The following is a 21,679-nucleotide window of genomic DNA, read 5'->3' as shown; positions in this document are numbered from 1 at the left end:
CATTTCACATTTTTCCACATTGACCTTCAACTGCCACCTAACTGTCCACGCAAAACACACAAGAAATAGAAGCAGGAGTTGACAATTTGGCCTTTCCAACCTGCCCCACCATTTCAGTGGCTGGTTAATGCCGGCCTCAACTCCTTTTCTGCATCATTTCCCCATCGCCCTCTGTTCCTCAATCTATCAAATATTCATCCACCTCCACTTTAAATACTAACAATGACCCAGCCTCCACTATCCTTTGGGGCAGAGAATTCCAGAGATTCCCCACCCTCTGTGAGAAGAAATTTCTACACATCTCAGTTTTAAATGACTGACCCTTTATCTTGTAGCTCTGTCTCCTTGTTTGAGTGTCTCTCAGTTGTGAAAACACCTCACAGTCTACTGTGGAGTGGTGGCCACACCAGAGGTTAAAATTCCCCAGGCAGGAAGAAAAGAAATCTCATCTGGCCATTCCCCTGCAAGACAACTTTACTGCTCTGGATATTGTTGGAGGGAAAACAGCAGCAGCCAAACCTGTTGCACCACGGTTAGTTCTGCTGCAGATAGGAGGAGGAGAAAGTGGGGGAATGCAAGGGATTCAATTGTAAGGGGAATAGACAGGCATTTCTGTAGCCACAAATGAGACTTCAGGATAATATGTTGCCTCCCTGGTGCTAGGGTCAAGGATATCTCAGAGTGGCTGTAGGATATTCTGAAGGGGGAGGATGAATAGCCAATGGTCACAGTACATTGGCACTAATGACACAGGAAGAAAAAGCTTGAGGTCCTAAAAATGGAACATAATGAGTTTGAAAGTAGGTTGAAAAGTAGGACCTCAAAGATAATGATTTCAGGATTGCTAACAGTGCCTTATGCTAGTCAGAGTAGAATTAGCAGGATGATGTCAGGGTTAGTCAGGTTGGAAAGGGTAGTTACGACAAGGAATTCATAGAATGCATTAGGGATAGTTTTCTAGAGCAATATGTGATGAGCCAACTAGGGAACAGGCTATCATGGATCTGGTAATCCTCTTCCTATTTTTATGGTTTATCCAAGTACCTGACATTCTTTCTGAAGTGTGGTATCCGGAGTTGAGGACAATCTATGAGGAGAGACTGAGGGATTTGGGGTTGTTTTCACTGGAAAGAAGGCGGCTAAGAGGGCATCTTATAGAAACATATAAGATGATTAGAGGTTTAGATAGGGTGGACGGTGATAGCCTGTTTCCTCGGATGGAGAAATCTAGCACGAGGGGGCATGGCTTTAAATTAAGGGGTGGTAGTTATAGGACGGATGTCAGGGGCAGGTTCTTTACCCAGAGGGTGGTGAGGGATTGGAATGCCCTGCCTGCTGCAGTTGTAAATGCGCCTAGTTTGGGGGCGTTTAAGAGATTGGTGGATAGGTTTATGGACGAAAAGGGATTGGTTTAGATTAGTGGGTCAATGTTTTTTTTTAAAAATAAGACTGGTCGGCGCAACATTGTGGGCCGAAGGGCCTGTTCCGCGCTGTAATGTTCTATGTTCTATGTTCTATGTTCTATCCCCCAACTAGCGTCTGTGTATCCAGTGTTTTAGAAAGGTTTAACATAACTTTCCAGCTTTTGTTCTCTCTGTTTCTGTTAATAAAGTAAGAAGTCTCACAATACCAGTTTAAAGCCCAGGTTAAAGGACTTTAACCTGGTGTTGTGAGAATTCCTACTGTGTTTACCCCAGTCCAACGCTGGCATGTCCACAACTGTTAATAAAGCCAAGGATACTATTGCTGCTTTAACAGCCCATCAACCTGTCTTGCTACCTTTCGAGAGTTGTTTGTACACTCGAAGAACAAAGAACAAAGAACAGTACAGCACAGGAAACAGGCCCTTCGGCCCTCCAAGCCTGTGCCACTCATTGGTCCAACTCGACCATTCTGATGGAAAAATCTAGCACGAGGGGGCATGGCTTTAAATTAAGGGGGGGTAGTTATAGGACAGGTGTCAGGGGTAGGTTCTTTACCCAGAGGGTGGTGAGGGATTGGAATGCCGTGCCTGCTGCAGTTGTAAATGCGCCTAGTTTGGGGGCGTTTAAGAGGTCTGTGGATAGGTTTATGGACGAAAAGGGATTGGTTTAGGTTAGTGGGTCATTGTTGTTTTTTTTTAACTGGTCGGTGCAACATCGTGGGCCGAAGGGCCTGTTCTGCGCTGTAATGTTCTATGTTCTATTTGTTTGTATCCCTCCATTCCCAGTCTGTTCATGTGACTATCCAGGTAATTCTTAAACAATCCCAGCGTGTCTGCCTCCACCACCCTACTTGGCAGCGCATTCCAGGCCCCCACCACCCTCTGTGTAAAATACTTCCCTCTGATATCTGAATTAAACCTCGTCCCTCTCACCCTGAGCCTGTGACCCCTCGTGATCGTCATCTCCGACCTGGGAAAAAGCTTCCCACTGTTCACCCTATCCATACCCTTCATTATTTTATACACCTCTATTAGGTTTCCCCTCATTCTCCGTTTTTCCAGGGAGAACAACCCCAGTTTACCCAATCTCTCCTTACAGCTAAGACCCTCCATACTAGGCAACATCCTGGTAAACCTTCTCTACACTCTCTCCAAATCCTCCACGTCCTTCTGGTAGTGTGGCGACCAGAACTGGACGCAGTACTCCAAATGTGGCCTAACCAACGTTCTATACAGCTGCAACATCAGACTCCAGTTTTTATACTCTCTATCCCGTCCTATAAAGGCAGGCAAGCCATATGCCTTCTTCGCCATCTTCTCCACCTGTGCTGCCACCTTCAGGGATTTGTGGATTTGCACACCCAGGTCTCTCTGTGTGTCTATACTCCTGATGGTTCTGTTATTTATTGTATAACTCCTCCCTACATTAGTCCTACCAAAATGCATCACTTTGCATTTATCTGGATTAAATTCCATCTGCCATTTCTCTGCCCAATTTTCCAGCCTATCTATATCCTGCTGTATTCTCTGACAATGTTCATCACTATCCGTAAGTCCAGCAATCTTCGTGTCATCCGCAAACTTGCTGATCACACCAGCTACATCTTCTTCCAAACCATTTATATATATCACAAACAGCAGAGGTCCCAGTACAGAGCCCTGTGGAACACCACTGGTCACAGACCTCCAGCCAGAAAAAGACTCTTCCCCTGCTACCCTCTGTCCTCTGTGGCCAAGCCAGTTCTCTACCCAGCTAGCCACCCCTCCTTGTATCCCATGAGATTTAACCTTCTTAACCAGCCTGCCATGAGGGACTTTGTCAAATGCCTTACTGAAATCCATATAGACGACATCCACGGCCCTTCCCTCGTCAATCGTTTTTGTCACCTCCGTCAAAAAACCCCACCAAATTTATAAGGCATGACCTCCCTCGTACAAAACCATGCTGTCTGTCACTAATGAGATTATTCAGTTCTAAATGTGCATACATTCTATCTCTAAGAATCCTCTCCAACCTCTTCCCTGCCACGGACGTCAAGCTCACCGGCCTATAATTACCCGGGTTATCCTTGTTACCCTTCTTAAATAACGGTACCACATTCGCTATTCTCCAATCCTCAGGGACCTCACCTGTGTACAGTGAAGAGACAAAGATTTCTGTCAGAGCCCAGAAATTTCATCTCTTGTCCCTGAGCAGTCTGGGATAGATGTCATCAGGCCCTGGGGATTTGTCTGTCTTAATGTTCCCTAAAAAGCCTAACACTTCCTCCCTTGTAATGGAGATTTTCTCTAACGGGTCAACACTCCCCTCTGAGACACTCCCAGTCAACACATCCCTCTCCTTTGTGAATACTGATGCAAAGTATTCATTTAGGATCTCCCCTACTTCCTTGGGCTCTAAGCATAATTCCCCTCCTTTGTCCCTGAGAGGTCTAGATTTTTTTCCCTGACAACTTTTGTTCCTAATGTATGATTAAAATGCCTTCGGATTCTCCTTAATCCTGTCTCCCCAGTGTTTTCAGCAGAAATGATGATTGTTTCCCCTGGGATGTGAGTTGATGAATTAATTCACTCTTGGTTTCTCTAGGTAAGAAACGTTGTTGGGTTCCTGATGACAAGGAAGCTTACGTAGAAGCTGAGATTAAGGAAGCCGGTGGTGGAAAGTTCACAGTGGAAACAAAGAATGGCAAAGTAAGTGGTAAGACCCCATTGTGCAGAAGGCTAGCTGGCCACCCACTGTGCTGTGTCCATCTATCTGCACTTTAATCTTACTGTGCCAAGGTTGATCTACTCGCCAGGGCCTAACTGCCAGCCCAGACTCCAGTGACCTTGACTTTATCGTGGATCTAAGTGAATCAGTTTAAAGTTTTAAGGCTTATTTTGTTAGTGTCACAAGTAGGTTTACATTAACATTGCAATGAACTTACTGTGAAAATCCCCTAGTCCCCTAGTCAGGTACATTGAGGAAGAATTTAGCATGGCCAATGCACCAACCAGGACACCTTTCAGACTGTGGGAGGAAACCGGAGGAAACCCACGCAGACACGAGGAGAATGTGCAAACTCCACACAGACAATGACCAAGCCAGGAATCGAACCCAGGCTCCTGGTGCTGTGAGGCAGCAGTGCTAACCACTGTACCACTGTGCTACCGGGAATCGAACCTGGGTTCCTGGTGCTGTGAGGCAGCAGCGCTAACCACTGTACCACTGCGCTACTGAGAATCGAACCCAGGTTCCTGGCGCTGTGAGGCAGCAGCGCTAACCACTGTGTCATCATCAGTCATGTGGCCAAGTGTTGATCCCTTTCTGGGGATAACTTTCGACATTTGTTCTGAAACCTCCCTTTAACCCTTGTCCAGCTGTCATAGTTTAGCTTGAATCATATCCTAGGTTAACATTCTAAAACACAACCCTCCTTTACTTCCCATGAGCTTCAAGACAGGAGTGAGGATGGGATGTTTGTGCAGAGAGAGACAGAGTTAATGGCTGGAAACCCAGTGAGTTGCTGGGGGTCTCACAGCTGGCTGGAGAGCTCTGCTGCCTCTTTATGGGAAGGTCCAATTAGGCAGCAGCGAGGCCAGCAGTGGGATCCTGGGGTGGAAACCTCCCCCCCCTCCCCTCCCAGATTCTGCACCATTTTGTGATGAAGCCACTGGAACTTTATCTTGTTGTTCTTTATTAAAACTGACGTTTAGAGCATAGAACATAGAACACTACAGCACAAACAGGCCCTTCGGCCCACGAGTTGTGCCGATCACATCAACTCCTATCTATAACCCCCAATCCCATAAAACCCCATATACTCATCCAGAAGTCTTTTAAAAGACCCCAGCGAGTTCGCCTCCACCACCACTGACGGCAGCCGATTCCATTCACTCACCACCCTCTGAGTGAAAAACTTACCCCTAACATCACTTCTGTACTTTCCTCCCCGCACCTTAAATCTGTGTCCTCTCGTAGCGACCATTTCAACCCGGGGAAATAGCCTCTGAGAATCCACCCTATCTATTCCTCTCAACATTTTATAAACCTCTATCAGGTCGCCTCTCAACCTACGTCTCTCCAGGGAAAAGAGACCCAGTTCCCTCAACCTAACTTCATAAGGCATGCCTCCCAGTCCAGGCAACATCCTTGTAAATCTCCTCTGTACCCTTTCAATAGCTTCTACGTCTTTCCTATAGTGAGGCGACCAGAACTGCGCACAATACTCCAAATGAGGCCTGACAAGGGTCTTGTAAAGTTGCAGCATTACCTCCCGACTCCTAAACTCAATCCCTCGATTTATGAAGGCCAGTACACCATACGCCTTCTTGACCACATCTTCCACCTGCGAGGCCGATTTAAGAGTCCTGTGGACCCGGACCCCAAGATCCTTCTGCTCCTCAACACTACCAAGACTCCTGCCCTTGATAGTGTACTCATTCATCCCGTTGGTTCTGCCAAAATGGACGACTACGCATTTATCCGCGTTGAAGTCCATCTGCCACTTCTCCGCCCAGTCCTGCATCCTATTTATGTCCTGCTGCAACTTTTGCCATCCTTCCAGACCATCCACAACACCACCGACCTTCGTGTCATCAGTGAACTTACTTACCCATCCCTCCACTTCCTCATCCAGGTCATTTATGAAAATGACAAACAGCAAGGGTCCTAGAACAGATCCCTGGGGCACTCCACTGGTGACTGACCTCCATTCAGAAAAAGACCCTTGAATGTAGCCAACAGCTATTGCATCAATTTGACAAACGTCTTCGTCTCTCTGCCTTTCAGACTGTAACAGTTAAAGAAGATGATATTCAACAGATGAACCCTCCCAAGTTTGATATGATTGAAGACATGGCCATGCTGACCAATCTGAACGAAGCATCTGTGTTGTCAAATTTACGGCGACGCTACAGTAACTGGATGATTTATGTAAGAACGATCCTCAGTTTCTGAGTCTCTTAGAATTAAAGACCTTGAACAAAATGGGCCGTGAGTGATCAGGAAATACTGCTAAATTTCTCCAAGCTTTTCATGTTGAATTAAAGGGGGAAGCAATATCTGGACAGGTCACTGGTCATGTCTAACAATCCTGTACTGTCCGAGAGCAATCTAAACTCCTGCCCTGATGGCCCAGGGCAGTAGACACAAACAATGTGAGAATGTGCAATGGTAAAGGCAACACATCTCCAAGTAACCTTCACTGAGATAACATATTCACCCAGATTGTGAGAATGAAATCCAATAATCCCCATTTTGGGAATGGGTCTGAATGCCTGTTTTGGGAATGGTTTGCTCCTGGAGATGGAAACTTGGACTCAGGTTTGGGGTCTGACTTTGTATACACTCAGAATTGCCACCTCCCTGGGGGCTGTTGCAGGGAGTGTGTGTTCATCTCCATAAAAGCACAAAAGGCACCCACCCAAGGGTCTAAAATCTGATGGGTGACCGTGTGGGCTCCTGAAGATAAGGCAGGGAAGCAGTTTTTGAAAGTATTTAGGATTGGCCTATTTAGTCAGAGGAAAGAGATCCCACAGCTCAGGAAAAGGGAGCAGGGGGAGTGGGGAGAGCTGGTCAGGCCTGGGAGCAGCAGTGAGGCAGGGGGAGTGGGGAGAGCTGGGTCAGTAAGCCTCAGTGTTTCACAACACCTATTTTCTGATCTACCGACTGTCTTTTTTATCCATATCTGAATTAATTTTTTTCTACACTGAGACCTCTCTCCATGGGAAGTTTCTGACTTTTCCAGTTTGAGCCTCACAGGGAGCGACAAACTTCTTCATTCCACTTTTGGGGTGGCTTTCTGATGTGTGCAGACACATGAGAAACTGGATTAAAACAGTTCAAACTTTACACTGAATCCCTGCAGCCAATGAACAGGGAATATTTCAACAGGATTTGTCTGGGAAGGATCTGAATCCATTACCCAAAGGGGGAAGATAGGCCAATCACTTCAGCTTATTCACTTGTCTCTTCATGAAAGTGACATCAAGCAGCACAGAGAATCATAGATCTTACACAGCTCTATAAAATAATGAGCAGCATAGATAAGGTAGATAGTCAATATCTTTTCCCAAAGGTTGGGGAGTCTAAAACTAGAGGGCAGAGGTTTAAGGTGAGAGGAGAGAGATATAAAACGGTCCAGAGGGTGTGAGTGTCTGGAACAAGCTGCCAGAGGTAGTACTAGAGGCAGGTAAAATTTGGGTTTTTAAAAAGCGTTTAGACAGTTACATGGGTACGATGGGTATAGAGGGATATGGGCCAAACGCAGGCAATTGGGACTAGCTTAATCATAGAACATTGAACAGTACAGCACAGTACAGGCCCTTTGGCCCTCAATGTTGTGCAGAGCTGTGTCCAAACCCAAGATCAAGCTATCCCACTCCCTATCATTCTGGAGTGCTCTATGTGCCTATCCAATAATCGCTTGAAAGTTCCTAAAGTGTCCGACTCCACTATCACAGCAGGCAGTGCATTCCACACCCCAACCACTCTCTGAGTGAAGAATCTACCTCGGACATCCCTCCTACATCTCCCACCACGAACCTTATAGATATGCCCCCCTAGTTACAGCTACATCCACCTGAGGAAATAGTCTCTGCATATTCACTCTATCTATCCCTCTCATCATCTTTTAAACCTCTATTAAGTCGCCTCTCATCCTCCTCCACTCCAAAGAGAAAAGCCCCAGCTCCCTCAACCTTTCCTCATCAGACCTACCCTCCAAACCAGGCAGCATCCTGGTAAATCTCCTCTGCACTCTCTCCAATGCTTCCACATCCTTCTTATAGTGAGGTGACCAGAACTACACACAATATTCCAAATGTGGTCTCACTGAGGCCCTGTATAGTTGCAGCATAACCCCACGGCTCTTAAACTCAAACCCCTGTTAATAAACACTAACACACTATAAACCTTCACAGGTCTATCCACTTGAGTGGCAACCTTCAGAGATCTGTGGATATGAACCCCAAGATCTCTCTGTTCCTCCACATTCCTCAGAACCTTGCCGTTGACCCTGTAATCTGCATTTGTTTGTCCTACCAAAATGAATCACCTCACACTTATAATTCGTTAAAACAAAATGGGCAGCATGGACCAAAGGGCCTGTTTCCATGCTGGAAACCTCTATGACTGTGTCTCCAGTCCCCCGACACAAAGGAGCAATTTAGCGTGCCCAACCCACCTAGCCTGCATATCTTTCAGACTGTGAGAGGAAACTGGAGCACCCAGAGGAAACCCATACAGACACGGGGAGAATGTGCAGACTCTGCATAGACAGTGACCCAAGCCGGGAATTGAACCCGGGTCCCTGGCACTGTGAGGCAGCAGTGTTAACTATTGTACCACCGTGCTGCCCCACCTTCTGCTTCATTGTGTCTTTCCTCTTCACAGACCTACTCAGGATTATTCTGTGTGACGGTGAACCCGTATAAATGGCTCCCTGTGTACAGCGCACCAGTAGTTGCCGCCTACAAAGGAAAGAGACGTTCTGAGGCTCCACCTCATATCTACTCCATTGCTGACAATGCCTACAATGACATGGTCCGCAGTAAGTATCATCCTGTGTGTGTCAAACAAAACCACAGTGAGAACAGTCCTGTATGACTGGCTGAGCTGATTGTGGTGGTTGGTGATCTATACTGCAGACTGCGAGTAACACTGAGTGACTCCCTGTATCAGTTGGGTGAGAGTTATACTGGAGGTTGTGAGAAGGAGATAGGCTAGGAATAATTATTAACAATAACTCCATTTTTCTAGATCGTGAGAACCAATCAATGCTGATTACGTGAGTCCTTAACTTACATATTTTAATAATATTTATAAACTAATTCCCACTTGTATTTAAAGTTGAAATGAAAGTGAATTCATTGATAAGGACTGAAGAATGAGTTAACAATCCTGTTAACGTTCTGAAACATTACTCATTACGCCTGCTGATTTCTCAGCATTATCTAGTAATATTCCTCATTAGAATGTCAAATTCTAATCTTGACCAAGACTTTTTCAACATTTCCATTCATGGTTTGTTTGCTATTAGCGCTGTTGCCTCACAGGCTGGTAACCAGGCTGCCTGGCTGAGCTGTGACCACATGAGATTGTGTATTGAGATGCAGTGTTATTATATATAACAGACCGCATGTTTTTTGGATAACACTCCTTCACAAATTGATAAATTTTATACATTTCTGTCAATGTTTATAATGAGAAATTCCGACGGAAACCTGTCACACTGTAATTATACTATGCTGCCAGAGGTGGCAATGTCGCTTGTGTGACACTTTGACCATGTCCATTTCCAACATCTGAAATCACTGCAGATTTCACCAATTACAGACAAGAATCAAAGCATTATGTCAGAATTAAACAGCTTGAAATCAGGACTGAATTAGATTTGACCCCAAGACCCATCCTCTATCGTCACTTCACTGTAAGATTTCACTTGATTTTGTCTCCACATGGATATCCTAAGACATTGGTTGGTTTATTTATGAAATGTATTACAATCCCAGTTGATGTTATAACTGGAAAGGGACATCCGAGGATGCAACTCTGGCTCAAAAGATCTTAAGTTTTACTTTTCTTTAGAAAATAGGGTGGAACAGAGTCACAAGATTGCAAATTAGTTTTAAGAACAAGAAAAAGGATTAAGCACGAAAAGTCAGATTTTGTTACAATACTGTTTAACTCTCACTTAGCTTCTCAGATTTTAATAGCAACATTACAAAATACATCTTAAGCTACAAAGCTGTCAGTAACACAAAGTCCCTTTAAGCACACAGATTGGCTGTGGTCAAACGCACACACTCTACTCTGAACGCAAGTTAGTGTCTGTGGATTTCTCTTCAGAATCCCCCAATAATTGTCATATGAGAGTTTCCAAACTCCAGTCCCAGAAGAAAAACACACTTTAAAATCTTCTTTCATAAAAGTGGTGTGCATTTGCAGTTTGCATTCTGAAATCCAATCTGAGTTTTCCAAATGACTCTTCTAAACAAAGCTTCTGCTCCACTTTTAACAAACAATCCAGTATCCAGGCTTCACAGCTTCCCCTTCAAGATTTCTTTGCCATGACTGCTGTACAAACTCTTCTCAATTGCTTTACCTCTTGATTCCCAGGCTCTATTAAGTTGGCATCCAACTTATGATTTACCTCTGAAGTTTGCCTTCCTATTCTAATTTTGGTTACTGCCGCTGTCTATTTCTTCACAGCACATTGTCTGCTTCTCTCCTTGAAATCTTCTGAATAATGCCTTGTCCTATATTCTCTTAACTCAAGTCTTCCTAAGACATTCTTTATGTCCTAATTCCCTGGTTCTCTGGATTGTATCTGGTTCTTTAGGAAGCCTATCTTTTTGCTGAATCTTTGTCCTGTTCAGTCTTCAGGCAGAGCTGAGAAATGTTCAGTCCTCGGTGTCCTGTCTTCAACTGAAAACAATTTCAGCCAAACTAAGAATAAAAAGCCCTAGTTGTTAACCAACTACTGTTATTTTATTCCTTCTTCATGCTGTAACCATCTCTAAGCACAGTATAAACACAGTTGGAATTGAAATCAACCCCCACACATACAAACACCTTTGTCCACCATGAATTTAACTCTACATTTTACCCTTCCAGCCACAGAAATGTTAAATTAAACCCACCTAAAAATAGACTTTATTTCTAATTTTTACCAGTACAAATATAAATCACTGAAAACTACTATTGTTTTCCTAACAAGTGTAAACCTTTGCTTTGGTCACTGTGAGTTATCCATGCAGTAATTGTTATTAATCATTGATTAATGTCTATAAAAGAAGTTCACTGAGTATTTCAATACAGGCTCAAACACTATAGCTATTTTGGTTCCAAAATATTTAAATTTAGATGCCTACAATAAACATACAATATAAGAAAGGCTGGAACTGACTTCAGATAATTTGCAGTTATGGGTCGGGGCCTGGTGTTTGCTTGAGACCTCTGTGTAAAGTGGATCCATTCTGAGTATAGCCTGTGTTGACTCTATTTAGAAAACAAAGTCTAAATGGCCGTTAAAGGGACAGATATTATTTCATATGATGTGAGTGTCGCTGACAAGGCCAGCATTTTTTGCTCATCTCTAATTCCCTTTGAACTGACTGGCTTGCTAGGGTCAGTTCAGGATCAACCACATTGCTGTGGCTCTGGAGTCACATGTAGGCCAAACCAGGTAAGAACGGAATGTGGGGCAGGGTACGGCGATGGCACTTGGGTGAATTACTCATTCATAGAATTACTGCAGAAACAACAGGTCAAATATTCTGTGACCCAATTTAATCCCACAGAACAAACTCCCTCCCACATCACCTCACATCTACCCCCTCCCGACACAGAGAGACAGACAGATACTGACAGAGAGACAGACAGATACTGACAGAGAGACAGACAGACACTGACAGAGAGACAGACAGACACTGACAGAGAGACAATCAGAAACAGATGAATGGGCAGCCGAGAATTCTTTCATCTTGAGGGCACACTCATTCTGCAGAAAAAAAAACATTTTAACAACGAGAGCAATGCATCAAAAACCTTGATTTTCTTTTGCTTGTATTTAATATTTTGTATATTTATGAATATTTTGTTGCTTAATTTTTACTTTTTGGGGTTTAACTTTTTCACTTTTTTCTTTTCCTGGGTTTTGTCCAATCCCAGTGGGGAATCAGGAGCTGGGAAAACAGTCAACACTAAACGTGTTATTCAGTACTTTGCTATTGTTGCTGCCTTGGGAGAAGGAGGTGGAAAGAAGGGAGTAAGATCAACATTTCAAACTTCTTCACTTTTCATTTTGCATTTTTGCCTTTTTCTGTAGAAAGTGTTTTGGCTTCTGCTGTACTTTAACATTCAATAATTTATCCACAGTTGTACATTACTGAGTAAATACTTTTTCCCCCTAGAGATTATTTTTTCCTTTTTTGTGTGTTTTTAAAACAAATTTTTTTAAATATAGCTTTTGATAGCTGTGCTTTTAATTTTTCAAAATAAAGTTGTTTCTCTTTCTCAGTGAAGGAAAATGTTTATTGTCTCAGTCAGAAAGGATTCATTCTTTTCTCTTTTTCTCTTCCTCCAAGTCTCAACCAGCAACAAAGACTGGGGTAAGATGCTGCTCCCTGTGCCGCTCTGTGTTATTTCTCTGTGTTGCTATCAGCTTGTCTACATGTTCTTTGTAAATCTCCACACTCTGTGGGAGATAAACAGCATCAAATCCCACCTGCTCCTTCAAAGCCCAGACAACCAATATGCAATCCCTGATCATCTCCTCGCTCTAGATGTCAAGTCAGTGCAGCAAGATTTTGAATGGAATTAATCTGAGTTAATTACCAAATGGACCAAGTTAGTAATTAGCAATTTCTAACAGTCAACACTTGGGCATCAGAGTTTCACTCAAGTAGATTCAAGCTCGAGGGGAAGGGGCAGGGGTGCCTGTGAAAAAGGAGTGAGATATTTTGACTATTTCCTGAAGATTAGATCATGAATTGAAGTGAACCCAGAACAGTTTACACAGTTCATTCTGATATTGTTAAATTTCCAGGGCACTCTGGAGGACCAGATCATTGAGGCAAACCCAGCGATGGAAGCTTTTGGGAATGCCAAAACCTTAAGAAATGACAACTCCAGCCGTTTTGTAAGTATTTAGTGAAATCTTTTCTCTTACCACTGACAATGTTGAACAATAATTGAACACTTAATACCTGACAATCTAATGTACAGTAAGAGGTTCCATAAGAGGAATGTTATAATGCAGGTTAGAAACTCCAAAGTGTTTTATGGAGTCCACCTGGATCATAGGTTTTGCATTTTGTATTTGGTGAGGATAGGCATGAGATGTTCCACTCCAGTATGATTCCAAAGACCCACTAGAGAGCTTTCATCAAACAAGGTTTATTTAAGAATATAATTAACATATATAGAAAGAAAATTAGCAAGAACTTTTATCAATTGCAGACAAAAACAACCATGATAATGTGTAACCCTTAACAAATATTTCTAAACTGTTCCAATAAAACAAAACTTCCCACAGACAAAAGAACCCTTTCCACAGGTTTAACACAACAAAGACTAATGCTGACATGATACTGGAACTGAGTCCTTTGGATGGAGAATTGAAACCCTGATTTCTTAGCATTGTAACCCCTAGCAGGCTTCTGAATACTTTGAGAATCGTTTCAAGTTAGAACAGTTCCCCAGAACATCAGGGACAGACTCTGGTCAAACCGCTAACAGCAGATTTTCCACTCCAGGAAGGCAAGAAGCCTTGCTTTCAGCTAACTAGCAGAATTTCCAAAACCAGGGAGAGAGAAAGACACTGCTTTTCAGCTTTAAGCCCCTTCTAAAACTAAATCTGCAGCTAGCCAAACAGCAAATGAAACCTTACAGGAGGAATAAAAACTACCCAGAACACATGACCTTGCTCCTAACAATGCAGGGTCATTAAAAAGCTGAGAGAAAAAATAAACAACTCCCATTTAAGCCATTGAAGTAGCAATAAAAGGACAGATAGCCTGGCGACAATGAGAGCTGAGGCTGTGAGAATTGCAAAGAACATGATTTTTAAAAAATCTCTTAAAGACACACTAACGTTACAGGCAAGGAATGCAATGACTTGGCAACTGATCATATTTAAATATCTTCAAGCATTTTATGAATGAGTCCCACTGTAACTGAAGTACTGTCACCGTCACATGTTCTCATCTGGAATCCCTTCTCTTCTCTCTATGTAGGGGAAATTTATTCGGATCCATTTTGGCCCCACGGGGAAACTAGCATCAGCTGATATCGACATCTGTAAGTGTGGGGGAAACTTTGCTGGAGTCTTCTACACAACCAGGGTTGGGAGTGGGAGCGGGTTGGGGGGCAGATGTTTTGCAGTGCGATATTTAGTGCGCATTGTACGCCAGGCAGATGAGATTTTTTTGATGTCCCTGTGTGAAAGATTCCTCGGGACAATCCCAAACACTCCACAGTTATCACTGAGGCATCTCCAATCCAACATCAAACCAACAGCCTTGCTCAGTAAAGCTGATACTTGCTTGTGAAGTATAGTTAGATTGAGAGTAAGAGACTGGGGCTGTTTACAATTAGAAATCTATGATAATGGGTTGAAATTCAACCTTTTTCAATGGGGGAAGTATTGGTTTTGAGCAGAAACAGTGTCATTTGCCATTACATAATATTTACATATTGCTGTTTCTTATTTTGGATCTCCTCTGGATGTCTATATACCTGCCCTCGATCAGTTCACAGCTGAGAGCTTTCAAGATGAGAAATCCCTACATTGGAACCACAGGAAAGGCTCTTCCTGAGCACAGACTAAGGTGCATTAGGATTGGGCAGAGTGGAAAGTGCTTTACTCTGATCTATTGGTGGCCTGGGGGATCTAGTAGATCCCAGGTAGTTCACTTCCCAAATTTAGCTTATTTTTAGCCTAACACCCTGGGGCAGATTCTCCCAACCCCACTGTGCTACAAGACTCGAGCATAGGTCATATGGTGGGCTCCCACTGAGCACCACAGCCTCCGACAGTCAGCTTTCTAGCAGCGATTTCTGGCTGCTCATTACCATAGATTTGAAATATCATTGGCAGGCCCGGGATTGAAATCTCCAGGCTCGCTAGCATCTCCTCCCCCTACCTCCAGGCCCCATCCAGGAGTCTTTCACTCCAGCTGGCAATCGAGGCCCCCACAGGGTCAGGCACAGAAGGATTGCTCATTGGGCAGTGCAATGGGACAGTTTCCTAGAATAATATATTGTGGATCCCACCAAGGATCATTGTGGATCCCACCAGGGATCAGGTTATTTTGGATCTGGTAATGTAAAACGAGTCAGGTTTAATAAATAATCTCAGAGTAAAAGATCCCCTAGGAAACAGTGACCACAAGATGGTAGAATTTAGCATTCAGTTTGAGATTGAGAAATCTGGGTCAGAAACAACTGTGCTAAACTTAAAGAAGGGTCATTGTTATAGGAATGACCCTTTTTGAAGGTTTTTTGAAGGGGTAACCAAGAAGGTAGATGAGGGCAGAGCAGTTGATGTTGTCCACATGGACTTTAGCAAGGTCTTTGGCAAGGTACCGCATGGTAGGTTATTGCATAAAGTTAAATCTCACGGAATCCAGGGTGAGGTATCTAAATGGATACAAAATTGGCTTCTGGACAGAAGCCAGAGGGTGATTGTAGAGAGTTGCTTTTCAAACTGGAGGCCTGTGACCAGCGGTGTGCCTCAGGAATCAGTACTGGGTCCACTGTTATTTGTCATTTAATGACAATATAGGATGAGAATATAGGGGGCATGGTTGGTAAGTTTGCAGATGACACCAAGATTGGTGGCACGGTGGACAGTGAGGAAAGTTATCTCCAATTGCAGCAGGATCTTGGATCAGTTGGGCCAATGGGCTGACGAATGGCAGATGGAGTTTAATTTAGATAAATGTGAAGTGATGCATTTTGGTCGACTGAACCAGGGCAGGACTTACTCAGTTAATGTTAGGGCATTGGGGAGAGTTACAGATCAAAGAGATCTCGGGGTACATGTTCATAGCTCCTTGAAAGTGGAGTCACAGGTGGACAGAGTGGTGAAGAAGGCATTCGGCATGCTTGGTTTCACTGGTCAGAACATTGAATACAGGAGTTGGGACGTCTTGTTGAAGTTGTACAAGACATTGGGAAGGCCACACTTGGAATACTGTGTGCAATTCTGGTCATCCTGTTATAGAAAGGATATTGTTAAACTAGAAAGAGTGCAGAAAAAAAATTACTAGGATGCTACTGGGACCTGAATGGATTGAGTTATAAGGAGAAGCTGAATAAGAACAAAGAGCAAAGAATAAAGAAAATTACAGCACAGGAACAGGCCCTTCGGCCCTCCAAGCCTGCACTGACCATGCTGCCTGACTGAACTAAAGCCCCCTATTCTTCCGGGGACTGTGTCACTCTATTCCCATCTCAGACACCCGTTAAAAGTCACTACCATATTCGCTTCCACTCCCTCCCCCAGCAACAAGTTCCAGGCACCCACCACTCTGTGTAAAAAAATCTGCCTCGTACATCTCTTTTAAACCTTGCCCCTCTCACTTTAAACCAATGCCCCCTAGTAATTGACTCTTCCACCCTGGGGAAAAGCTTCTGACTATCCACTCTGTCCAAACCCCTCATAATCTTGTAGACTTATATCAGGTCTCCCCTCAACCTCTGTCGCTCCAGTGAGAACAAACCACATTTCTCCAACCTCTCCTCATAGCTAATGCCCTCCATACCAGGCAACATCCTGGTAAATCTTTTCTGTACCCTCTCCAAAGCCTCCACATCCTTCTGGTAGTGTAGCGACCAGAATTGACCACTATAGACTGGGACTTTTTTCTCTGGAGCGTACGAGGCTGAGGGGTGATCTTATAGAGGTCTATAAAATAATTAGGGGCACAGATCAGCGAGATAGTCAATATCATTTCCCAAAGGTAGGGGAGTCTAAAACCCACTAGAAAGTGGGTTCCCGGACATGTGTCCTTTGTTTGAACAGAGGGGAGTACGGTAGGATGAGAGAGGAATTGGCGAATGTGGACTGGGGGAGCGCATTGGAAGGTAGGTCTGCTCAGGAGCAGTGGAGGATCTTTAAGGAGATCTTTCTTGGTGCTCAGCAGAAATTTATTCCGATGGTTAAAAAGGATCGTAGGAGGAGAGGTAATCAGCCGTGGATAATGAAGGAGGTAAAGGGAAGTGTTAAATTAAAAGCAGATGCCTTTAGAGTAGCTAAGAGTAGTGGGCGAGAAGAGGATTGGGAGAGGTTTAAATGTCAACAAAGATTGACAAAGAAGTTGATAAAGAAGGGTAGGAGAAACTATGAAGCTGGGCTAGCGCTTAATATAAAAAAGGATAGCAAGAGTTTTTATAAATATATAAAAAGGAAGAGGCTGGCTAGGGTGAACGTTGGACCCTTAGAGGATGAGAGGGGGGACTTAGTGGTAGGGGATGGGGAAATGGCTGAGGCCCTGAATAACTTTTTTGTTTCGGTCTTCACGGAGGAGGACGTGAATAATTTGCCGGGTGTTAGCGATGGAAAGATGGTAGGAGTGGAGGGTCTTAATGATGTTATTGTTACTAGAGAGGCGGTGCTTGACAGACTGGAGGGAACTGATTGTGGACAAGTCCCCAGGACCGGATGGAATGCATCCAAGGGTTCTGAAAGAAATGGCGGAGGTGATAGTGGATGCCTTGGTGGTTATTTTCCAAACGTCACTGGATTCCGGGGAAGTGCCGGAAGATTGGAAAACGGCTAATGTTACGTCGTTGTTTAAGAAGGGTGGCAGGCAAAAGGCGGGGAATTATAGGCCGGTTAGTTTAACGTCTGTTGTAGGAAAAATGTTAGAATCTGTCATCAAGGAGGAAATAGCGAGGCATCTTGAGGAGAATTATTTGGTAGAGCAGATGCAGCACGGTTTCGTTAAGGGGAAGTCGTGTCTGACAAATTTATTGGAGTTCTATGAGGATGTGTCTAGGGCGGTGGATAGAGGAGAGCTGGTGCATGTGGTCTTTCTGGATTTTCAGAAGGCGTTTGACAAGGTGCCTCACAAGAGGTTATTGCAGAAGGTCAGGGGGCATGGAATTGGGGGTAGGGTGTTAGCGTGGATAGAGGATTGGTTGTCAAATAGGAGGCAGAGAGTGGGGGTCAATGGGTGCTATTCGGATTGGCGGATGGTGACTAGTGGAGTGCCCCAGGGGTCGGTGCTGGGGCCTCAGCTATTTACCATTTATATAGATGATCTGGAGGAGGGAACCGAGTGTAGGGTGTCGAAATTTGCTGATGACACCAAGATTGGGGGAACGACAAATTGTGCAGAGGGTGTGGAGAGTCTGCAGAAGGATCTAGATAGGCTGGGCGAATGGGCCAGGAACTGGCAAATGGAATTTAATGTTGGCAAATGTGAGGTTGTCCACTTTGGTAGGAATAATGGTAGGAAGGACTATTACTTACGTGGCGAAAAACTGCAGCAGGCGACGGTGCAGAGGGACCTCGGGGTCCTTGTGCATGAGTCGCAAAAACCCAGCTTGCAGGTGCAGCAGGTGGTCAGGAAGGCGAATGGGATGCTGGCCTTCATAGCGAGGGGGATTGAATATAAAAGTAGGGAGGTCTTGCTGCAGCTGTATAGGGCATTGGTGAGGCCACAGCTGGAGTACTGTGTGCAGTTTTGGTCGCCGCACTTACGCAAAGATATTTTGGCCTTGGAGGGAGTGCAGAGGAGGTTTACTAGGCTGATTCCGGAGTTGAGAGGGTTGAGCTATGAGGAGAGGCTGAATAAACTAGGCTTGTACTCGTTAGAGTTTAGAAGAATGAGGGGAGATCTCATTGAGACATATAAGATGATGAATGGGATGGATAGGATAGAGGTGGAGAGGCTCTTCCCGCTCAGAAAGGACAGTAGGACAAGGGGGCACAGCCTCAAGATAAAGGGGGGGCGGTTTAGAACGGAGTTGAGGAGGAACTTCTTCACTCAAAGGGTGGTGAATCTCTGGAATTCTCTGCCCGTTGAGGTGGTGGAGGCTACCTCGCTAAATATTTTTAAGACGCGGGCTGATGGGTTTTTGATAAGAGAGGGGATTAAGGGTTATGGGGAGAGGGCGGGAATGTGGAACTGAGCCATGACAGATCAGCCATGATCTTATTGAATGGCGGGGCAGGCTCGAAGGGCTAGATGGCCTACTCCTGCTCCTATTTCTTATGTTCTTATGTAGAGCGCATAGGTTTAAGGTGAGAGGGGAGAGATACAAAAGTGTCCAGAGGGGCAATTTTTTCACACAGAGGGTGGTGAGTGTCTGGAACAAGCTGCCAGAGGTAGTAGAAGAGGCAAGAACAATTTTGTCTTTTGAAAAGCATTTAGACAGTTACATGGGTACAATGGATATAGAGGGATATGGGCCAAATGTGGGCACTTAGGATTAGCTTAAGGGTTTTAAAAAGTAGGGCAGCATGGATAAGTTGGGCCGAAGGGCCTGTTTCCATGGTGTAAGCCTCTATGATTCTATGAATGAGGGCAGATCTGGCTGGAGTGGAACTGGGAAAGGAGTTTCGCCGTAATGGTTGATGAAAGGACATAAAATAGCTCATGACACACAACTAAGATGTATCTCAGTGAGGAAGAAGGATTCCAGGAACAGATTAAATCAAACATGGTTAATAAGCAAATTAAAGCGCAAAAACAATACAGCACAGAAATAGGCCATTCAGCCCACTAAGCCTGTGCCAATTCCCTAATCCTTATTTAGACCCACTATTTATTGTCCATATGCCCTTTCTATCTCTCTGTTCGCCTCCCATTCTTGTGTATTTCAAGTTAGACCTTAAACATTGCTGATGTGCCTGCTTCCACCTCCTCCACTGGCAGTGCATTCCAGGCAGCCACCACCCTCTGTGTGAAAATCTTCCACCGAACATCTCCCCTGAACTTCCCTCCCTCTTACCATGAACCTGGGCCTTCTTGTAGTTAACCTTTCCACCCTGAGAAAAAGTCTCTAACTATCCACAGTGTCTATGCTTCTCATAATTTTATAAACCTCCATCAGGTCACTCCTTAACCTCTCTCCTTCCAGTGAAAATAATCTGCGTTTACCCAGTCTCCCCTCAAACCTAAAACCCTGCAGAGCAGAACTGCACGCAAAATTCCAAATGTGGCCTAACTAAAGTTTTATACAGCTGCAATATAACTTACCACCTTTTATACTTGATCCCCTGGCCAATGAGAGTAAGCATGCTGTGTGCTCTCTTGACCACTTAATCCACCTGTGTTGCCACTTTCAGGGATCTGTTTACCTGCATGACCAGATCCCTCTATATATCAATACTCAGAAAGGTTCTGCCATTTTCTATATAATTTGTACCTAAATTTGATCTTACAAAATTCATCACCTCGCATTTGTCCAGATTAAACTCTATCTGTCATTTCTGTGCCCAAGTCTCCAATCTATCCATATCCTGTTGTGTCCTCTGACAATCCCTGGCACTATCAGCAACTCCATCAATCTTACTAATCAGACCACCTACATTTTCCTCAGATCATTTATATATACTATAAACAATAAAGGTCTCATCACTAATCCCTGCAGAACTTCGCTAGCTACAGATCTCTATTCTGAAAAATGCCTGGCACCCTGGCACGGTCCGGGGGCACATTGGCAGTGCCCACTGGAAACTGGGCAATGCCGGGTGAGGGGCCTATAGGGGGATGATTGGTGGTGGGGGTTGGCTGCCATTCTGCAAGTGGGACTGTTGGGAGAGGGAGTGAGGAGACGATCAGTGCTGGCCATGGTGGGGTCAGGGCTGGCCATGGGAGTGGGGTCGGGGCTGGCCTGGGAGAAAGTCAGGGCTGGATGGGGGCAGGGTGGGGGGTGGTCTGGTTGGCCAGCAAGCGAGGGGGGCAGGTATCGGGAAGACCCAAGATTGGGGTGGGGGGTGGGGGGGGCGGTGGCGAGGAGGTTCCAGGGAAGGTCAGCAATCAGAGGCCAGCAATCAGGAGGCTGGCGTGGTGTCGGGGGGTGGGGGTGGGGGTGAGGGGGTGGGGGATTGGGGGTGGGGGGGAGGTGGCAGTGTGCATGTGAACTGACAGCTAGACACATGCACAATGGCTCATGCAGCACCATGCTGCCGGCTCTTGGGTTGGATGAGGCCCCATCTCCTATTTTTCAGTATGAGTCAGAGTGCATTGAATAGAGTGTTGAAGATTCACTCAGACAAGTACGTTCAAAAAACAGGTGGGAAATTCTCCCGTCTTCCAGCTCATTGGGCAATTTGCTTTGTTTTGCGGGAATCCTGGACATAGGATTCTTAGAGATTGTTGTGGGGAAATTTGAAGGTGGCCAACCATGTCTTAACTTAGACAATTCAAAACTCGCAAGGCAAATATCTCCGTGCAAAAACGTAACAAATTTATTTTAGAAAGAACAAACAGAACAAACATACAACTGACTGGAAACTTCCAAAGAGTTAAACAGCTCTGGGAATTGAGCTATAGAACCACTCTGAAAGATCAGAACTACATAATCAAATATAGATCAATTATAGATTTTCCTAATCAATAATTCTGCCTTTCATTAGCTTAAAATCAATTTCATTTAGTAATCATACATCAATATAAATCTCTGTCAAGTAACTCATCCAACCATATGATACTTAATAGCGTGGTGATATTCTATTCATCCTTCAAGTTCAGATGTTGTCTCCCTTCTTGGTTCTAACCATTTCTCTGTTGCTGGGTAATGGCAGACGTTACCGT

General features: G+C 44.5%; 1 protein-coding gene across 1 annotated transcript in view; it reads left to right on the top strand.

The window, feature by feature from the left end:
* LOC145353767 (myosin-7-like) overlaps positions 1 to 21,679 on the top strand; it is a 119,620-nt gene that overhangs the window by 1,435 nt on the left and 96,506 nt on the right. The window contains exons 2-9 of the mRNA XM_080204542.1: positions 4,016 to 4,114; positions 6,195 to 6,338; positions 8,799 to 8,955; positions 9,165 to 9,192; positions 12,078 to 12,174; positions 12,494 to 12,517; positions 12,955 to 13,047; positions 14,144 to 14,207. Coding sequence (XP_080060668.1) covers positions 4,016 to 4,114; positions 6,195 to 6,338; positions 8,799 to 8,955; positions 9,165 to 9,192; positions 12,078 to 12,174; positions 12,494 to 12,517; positions 12,955 to 13,047; positions 14,144 to 14,207 — 706 coding nt within the window. The remainder of the gene's footprint in view (positions 1 to 4,015; positions 4,115 to 6,194; positions 6,339 to 8,798; positions 8,956 to 9,164; positions 9,193 to 12,077; positions 12,175 to 12,493; positions 12,518 to 12,954; positions 13,048 to 14,143; positions 14,208 to 21,679) is intronic.

The sequence above is a fragment of the Carcharhinus amblyrhynchos genome, chromosome 16 (genome assembly GCF_965287045.1).
Source record: "Carcharhinus amblyrhynchos chromosome 16, sCarAmb.v2.hapA, whole genome shotgun sequence".
Lineage (NCBI taxonomy): Eukaryota > Metazoa > Chordata > Chondrichthyes > Carcharhiniformes > Carcharhinidae > Carcharhinus > Carcharhinus amblyrhynchos.
This window is presented reverse-complemented; position numbering and strand designations above follow the sequence as displayed.